This window comes from Elgaria multicarinata, chromosome 5 (assembly GCF_023053635.1).
Source record: "Elgaria multicarinata webbii isolate HBS135686 ecotype San Diego chromosome 5, rElgMul1.1.pri, whole genome shotgun sequence".
Taxonomy (NCBI): Eukaryota; Metazoa; Chordata; class Lepidosauria; order Squamata; family Anguidae; genus Elgaria; species Elgaria multicarinata.
This window is the reverse complement of record NC_086175.1, coordinates 22,759,690-22,767,219: the sequence shown is the minus strand read 5'-3', so window position 1 is coordinate 22,767,219 and position 7,530 is coordinate 22,759,690. Positions and strand designations below refer to the sequence as shown.

Sequence of the window (7,530 nt, the reverse complement as noted above, 5' to 3'; positions counted from 1 at the left end):
ATTGTATACTTTTAATGTTTACTATTTTTAAATGTTGTAAACCGCCCAGAGAGCTTCGGCTGTGGGGCGGTATATAAATGTAATTAAATAAATAAATAAATAAATAAATAAATAAACTAATGAGTACATTTACTTGTAGTTAAGATGGTGCTGCTTCAAGCAGCCATCTCTGCTTTTGAGTAGGCTACATTTACTCCCAAGAAAGTTTACTTAAAAGTAGTTCAACACATGAATGGGCATTTTTGTTCCTCTTTTGGATTGCCACTTTTTATGTGTGAATGCGTATATAGCAGGGCTCGTGTGCCTTTAAGTCTTTTTCTGGATGCGCTGATGGAGACAGAACCACTTTCAAAATCACTTTTTACGTTCTGTAGTAAAGTGCTGGAGGCCTGCTGGGAAAAGGTGGCAACTCTACATTTTCTGTCTCATGTATCACTGTTCCCCTTGTTGCTTTTTGCATGCATTGATAGTGGATGCGCAAAGATCAAATTAAAAAAAGAAGTGAAGGGCAAAAGTACATCAAGGCCTTTCCAACCTGTTTTGATTTCCCTTTCTGTTGTTTCTTGCGTCTCTCATTTATTCTGGTGGTGCTTTTCTATGCGGTTGCAGTACATATGTACAGTGATCAGTTAAGGAGGACCGAGAAACCAGAGAAACAAGGAGAAGCAAATATATCCAATGTTTCACAAGCCTTATCATATTTATCCTTGGAACACCCTTAAAAGGTACATCGTTGTTCACCTCATTTTACAGAACGTTGTGAGATGGTGTTTATCTGAGGTCTCATAAAGTGCCATGGTAATTCTAAGGTAATTCTCAGCTGTTTAGAACTCAACTCCCAGCATTCCTGACTATTAGCCATGCTGTCTGGGGCCGATGGGAGTTGGAGTCTAAAACATCTGGAGGGCCTCTGATTGGCTGGTTGGCACCTGCCTTTCCTACATCTATGTCCAAAATATTTTCTACCCCATCTAACCTTCTGCTAATATATCATTTTGGGACCCATCGGATGTCACCGTTCTTAACTAGTGGTCTTGTGCACTCTTGCTGTCTTACCATTATTTCCAACCCAATTTACACAACCAAATCCTTTTAGAAATGATGACATGTGTGTACAAATGCCCCAATCCTTCTTTGTCTATAGAATTAACTTTCGACTGTATAGGCAAATGAAAAACACATTTCCATGGGAGCACTCTGACCCTTCTAGGCAGGTGTTAACCAATGTTTTGATACGCCTAAACAAACCAGGACAACCAGAGGCTGCACTTACAAGAGCGCTGCAGGTTTAAGAATGTAAAATCAGGAGACAGAGCAGAGCTAGTGAACTGCATGGCTCAGATCTGCAAACCACAGCACCATGCCCGTATTTGTGGGTGCCCGTCTGTGCGCTGGCGATTGCATGTGATCAGGCTTTGTGCGCACAGGGTCTTTGAGTTGCAAGCTGTCGGGTTAAAACCCTTTTCCTATGCAGCCTCTTTGGCTGCCTCTTTGAGTATTAAAAACCAACGCCAGGGTTTTCTGAAATGAGAGGGGATGTGCTGACAAATGAGAGCTCAGCAGGCAACACCCGCGTCACTTGCGTTGGGTTTCCTGGGGGGAACTGCACTGGAAGATTATTATGATCATCCTTCTTTTCTCACTCATGGCGGTTTTTCTAGATGAACATGACGGACTGATTCAGGAATTTCCTGATGATTGAGCATGTTTTAAGTTAGCTGCTTTCTGGATGTTGGTGTGGATGTATTTTGGTAGGCGCAGTTTCCGAAGCTTTTCCGTAAAAGAATAATAATGCTGTAATGCTGGTGCCTGATGTGACTAACAGAATAATTGTTACCTTTTATTGTTTCCATAGTTCTTTCACTTCCATGGCCAGTGTTGTATATTTTTCTCTCTTTTCCTCTTCCTTTTCTACAAAATTTTTGTCATTAAGGATGATGATGATGATGATGATATGATGATGATGATGATGTATTACAATACCAAAGTTCTTCTTTTTGGAATAGGTTTGATACAAGGAAAACAAATGGTGGATGTTTGTAGGTACATTTTCTGGCATAACTATTTTTGTTGTTTGAGGGCTAATCCATTTCGAGAGGGCCTGATGCCAGAGATGTGGACCAGGATTGCTGGTGGTGCACAAATACAGAATAAATTGCCACTGCCAAGTTCAGGTGGCTGGAAGAAGGGAGGGGATGAACCTGCAGAGATGCAGCTACAAAAGTTCTGGGCTGGGGGGGGGGGGGAGGCGTTGGCCCCTTTCCAAGACCCTTCCCTGAAGTTTCATCTCTCTTTTAAAAAAAGTAAGTTTCCAGCCTTTTTTCTTATGGTGATATGAGGAAAAAGCCTTTTCTTAGGCCGTGTCTACACCAGCCATTTATCCTGGAGTCAGCTCGAGGTCGTCCCTGTGCATCCAAATGATGCACAGCTGACCCCCAAGTCAACCAGGGATGACCTCTTAGTCGTCCCGGGTTAACTGAGATTCCACTTATCTCAATTTTTCTCATGGTCCCGGGACATCCCCGAGGACTGCGGGCGGTGTGGCACAGGTTCCAGGGACTCCCTGCTCCCTGTGAGTAGCAGGGCTCTTCAAACGGGCATGGAGCTGTGGGGGGGGGGGCTTCGTGCCCATCGGGGATAGCGGCAGCATTTTTGCCATCCCGGGTGTGTTGGGGGTGCCATGTTTTAGGTGTGTTTTTTTTAAAAAAAAAAACCAAACCCACCACTCTTACCTTTGGTACAGGATCACGGCCGTGCAATTGCGCAAACCTCCCCCTTCTTAAGGGGGGGAAAAAAAAAACCAAACGCACCAGGATTGTCCCTCTTGACTTCCGGGATGTCGTGCTGGTGTGTGCACCCTTGGGGACGATCCTGGAAGCTGGGAAGCCAGAGGTCATCCCTGTTGAGTCCCGGAAGGCCCGCAGGTTTAGATTAGGCCTTAGACTCAAGACCTTGTCATTGACTGAAAATGATTGTAACTCCAAAGGCAGGATGCGTGCTCATGGAAGATCCGTGCTCATGGAAAATCCCCACTAACACAAATCTCTGTGGCCAGATGCTTTGTGACCTTGTTGGATTTCACCCCATCTCTCTCTCCCCTCCCCACCCTGCCTCATCCTTTTTGAGCACGAAGTCATGCTAACTGCTGTTCCTTTGGTTTTGTTTATGTAAATCTGTCACCAACCAGTGCAAGGGGCCATTCCTCAATCTGGTGGTTTTGCACTGCTGATATATCTGTCCTTAACGCTTTGCAGTGCCAATGAATGCATGTGGTATTGATGTACTCGCCAGATATTTGCATGGAATTTATTCTTTTGTGTGGCTTATTGACACTAACCCTTTGCAAATGTTGTGTTCTTTTTGAAAACAAACGAACTCTGCTGTATTTATTTGTGGTTCTGGTTGATTTGGATAGTATAGAGACAGTTTGCAAGCCTTTGGGAGTCTTCCTCACACTAATGAAAGAATCTGCACCGTCTGGGCCAGTTCTCATGACACGATGCCTTATAGGTTAATTAACCCAGAAATAACCCTAGTTCATGCAGCCACCATTTTGAATATGTGACCTCTAGTCAGGGCAATTGGGGCGTGTTGTGCAAGCCTGACCATCATGGTTTAATCAAGGGCTAAACAGCCCACATTTAACACAACTACTAATTAAGGGTTAAGTATGGGTTGTTTAATCCTTGATTAACTCACATTGGCATGCCACTATCTCTGATTGTCCTGATTGAAGATTGCATGTTCAAAATGGTGACTGCATGTGCCCTGCACACATTGCAGTTAATCATGGATTAATTAACCAATGATACCCTGCCATGTCATGCAAACTGGGTCTATGTATGGTTAGGTTCTGACTGGGCCTGTGCACTCCTGGGAGGTTATCTACATCTATAACTCCATACAGCCTAGTTTCAGGAGAAAAGGGAATATCAAGAACTTGAAGCAACAAAAACACATGGGACATCCTGGGAAAGAAAGTGGGTTCAAAATTTTATTTCCAGAAATGCATGGAAATAAGCATATGAACAGATTTATGCCTCTGCTGAAATTATACATGTTTAGGGCAACAGCGAACATAACCTATAACTTCATGTCTTGGACAAACACCATCACTTTTAAGGCATATCTATTTCTTATTTGTTTTTAGGATCCGTTTAAAAACAGAAAGAATAGCCTGCTGGAAGTTATCTCCTAGAACAACGTAAAGGATTAAATTGCCGAAGGTATTTAGTGCGGCTAAGGATTTAGTCACTGTAAAAATATCCCGGACCTGCAGCATTACGTCACAGTGAACTGGGTGTAGCTGTAACTCAATACGAATGCCTCTGAAGATGTGAAAAGGCAAGAAACACACGTAAAAGACGGTCAGGAGGACTATGGCAAGTGTGCGTGCCTTCTGCTTGTGAGCAGTGCCGGTGTGAGGCCCCCTTGCCAACGTGTAGATAATCACAGCGTAACACAGAGTCACCGTTCCCAAAGGCAAGACGAAGGCAAATATTGTGAGAAGCCAGTTAAACCACCTTGCGGAATTCAGGTCTTCCGTATTAGTAAGGTCCATGCAGATCAGTCGATCAGAGATTGGCTTTGTGGTGACCAGGTAGATCATTGGGCTGACAGCCAAGAGCGAAATGACCCAAACTGCGATGCAGGCTGCAATGGCCCATTGCCGTTTCTGAATGGAAAAGGAAGTCATTGGGTAGACCACGACAAAAAAGCGGAAGAGGCTGAAGCAGGTGAGGAAGAGGATGCTGCTGTATGTGTTGAAGTAAAAGTTGAATCGTATGAACTTGCACATGAACCTTCCAAAGATCCAGTTTTCTCCATTGATTGAGTAGTGGATCAGGAAGGGAAAGCAGGACACGTACAGCAGGTCTGTAATGGCCAAGTTTAACATAATGATCGTGCTGCTTTTCCAAGGCCTCATTTTGAAGGTATATATGGAAATGACAATAATGTTCCCAGGAAAGCACACCACAAAGAGAACAATATAAATTAGGGACGTATAGATGTTTTGAAATGAGGCATCTTCATTAGTGCAGTTCCCAAAAGTAGCCGTAGGGCTTTGCAAAGAGGAGAAGTTGGCCATGTCTTCCGATTTGGAATCCGTGGTGGTCATGTTTAATTCTTTGAGAGGAAAAGAAAAAAAAAGTGGTTAAATGTTAGATCTGGGGTCCCCAACATGGTGCCCATGGGGATTAATGTGTCCACAGACACCTCCCATGGCACCCACCAGGCCCCCTGCCCCTCCAAATTTTTATTGATTTGTTATTGTTGTTCAGTGGGAGAGTGGCATGCAGCAAAGTGAGGCTTCGTCCTCTGGCACAGTCTAAATTTCCAAAAAGGCCTCTGGGCCCCAGACGGGTGTGGGGCTGCAGACCAGGATGACCAGCTGCCAAGATAAAAGGAAAAGGTAAATTGGTGTGGTAGGCACTGTCCTGGGGTGGGAGGGAGAATGGGGGGATGCTTTGCCTTTGCTGTGTGTGTGTGTGAGAGAGAGAGGGTGTTGGTGGTTTGCTTGTTTCATTTTGTTTCGTTGTGTGTTTTTGCCTTGGTTTGTGTGTTGCATGTGTGTTTTGCCTGGGTTAGGTCTTTTTGAGCTCCATCACACCTACACGTTTGCCCTGGTTTGCCCTCGAATTATCCGCCTTCGTTTCCATAGTGTGTGAAAGCCTGAGCACTTACACCTTTGCACTTTTACGTTTCATTCATCTTTACACCTCTCCTCTCCTGTGCACCAGTGTATTGCTGTTGTTCCATTGAGATGCACTCTCAGATCTCCTTTGTACCTCCCCCTACAGTTCATTGGTTGGTGGTAGTTGGACACCTCGCCCTCTCTAGTAATCGACATGGGGCACTCCTGGACTTGCGCTGCTTTTTCCTAGGAAGTAGCTTCTCTTTTTATTGAACTCACTTCGGGAAAACTCTGTGGCCATAGCTAGACCTAAGGTTTATCCCTGGACTGTCCAGGGGGTCAGACCTGTTCATCTAGGTGACACACAGGGGATCCAGTGCTCAGGCAGGGGCAAACCCTGGATGATCTCAGGATAAACCTTAGGTCTAGCTGTGGCCTGTCTCTCTCCTATGTACTTTCATGGTTATTCCCTGTTGCCTAGGCTACGCCCGTTCCCTCCACCCTGCCTGGAGGCTTTGGAGCTTGAACTGGAGAGGGTTGCATGGTTGTGTAAATCCCATTGATTTCAACTGTATTTATATCCAATTCATACTAAAATCCAATGCATGCTTACCTTTGAGTAAACCTCATTGAACAGAGACAGACTTACTAAAATGGGGTTTACTCAAAGGTAAGCATGCATGGGATTTTAATATGAATTGGATGTAATGCAGTTGAAATCATTGGGATATACTCCTGAGTAAGGGAACCAGCAGGTCACTATTTTATAAACTTGGAAATGCACAGATTAGCATGATCAAAGGATCGTTCCTTTGCACATGCGGACTACCAGAAAAATGGTTAAAGGGGGGAATAAAAAAAAATCCTAAAAAACCAAGGGATGGACCGATGTAATTCAAACTTTGCATGCTGAAAACTCTACTTAAGAGCTATCACTTTGCCAATTTTGATCTCTTTATCTTTAGAAATGAGGGAGCTGTGGGTAAGGAGGGTGCATTTTCCACATTTATTTTAAGGTGAAAATGTACCCCTGGTCATGCCTACTCAGGAGTAAGAACATAGAGTTAAATGGGACCTCTCTCCCTCCCCCTTCATGGTTGAGTGGAGAATCACACCGCCCTCCTCTTTTGTTAGCGAGACCACCCTTAGACACACACGCTCTCAACAAAGAACAGGATGGTCGTATAGAATGCAACCACAGAAATACACAGGAGGGAGGAGAGCACTTATAATCCAGACTTTCTGCACTCCAAAATGAAATGAAACATAGAGGGTAAGAGCTGAAATGAGTGCAAGACCTGGATGACATCATGTGGGTATCGGGCTGCAAAACTGCATACCAAGCATGAGGAGTGTGTGATAAATCGCTGGTGTGAGGGAGCCCTTTGTGGGTGTGGCTGGGTGTTTTGCCTGTGGGTGTGTATGTGTGTGTTTCTCTGAGCAACACCAATTTGCCTTTTGTTAAACTGTGTTTTTTGTGCTTAGAGGGAACAAATGTATGGCTCTGAACCATTTTGTAACTTGCATTCGTTTTGTAACTTGTATTCAGTTTCTTGGTCATGCTACTTGTTTGTGAGCCTCATCAGTTTGTCTTCTGAGAAATGTGTGTTGGATCAGAAAACAGAGTTCAAAAGAGGGTGTTTTTGTGTTTTGGAGCTCAGACCCCACTTTTGCTTCGTATCGAGGTTCTTGGCCAAGTAGCTTTGATTATAGTCTCACCAGTTTGCTTTCTGGGAAATGTAGGGTGACCATATGAAAAGGAGGACAGGGCTCCTGTATCTTTAACAGTTGCATAGAAAGGGAATTTCAGCAGGTGTCATTTGTATATATGGAGAACCTGATGAAATTCCCTCTTCATCACAACAGTTAAAGCTGCAGGAGCTATACTAGAGTGA

The 7,530-nt window shown here is 44.2% G+C and overlaps 1 protein-coding gene across 1 annotated transcript; it reads right to left on the bottom strand.

Annotated features, from left to right (window-relative positions):
* Positions 1–4,129: 4,129 nt before the first annotated feature.
* On the bottom strand, positions 4,130–5,089 carry LOC134399413 (2-oxoglutarate receptor 1-like). Its single transcript, XM_063127440.1, has one exon. The coding sequence runs from the start codon at positions 5,087–5,089 to the stop codon at positions 4,130–4,132; it is 960 nt and encodes a 319-aa protein (XP_062983510.1).
* Positions 5,090–7,530: the final 2,441 nt, after the last annotated feature.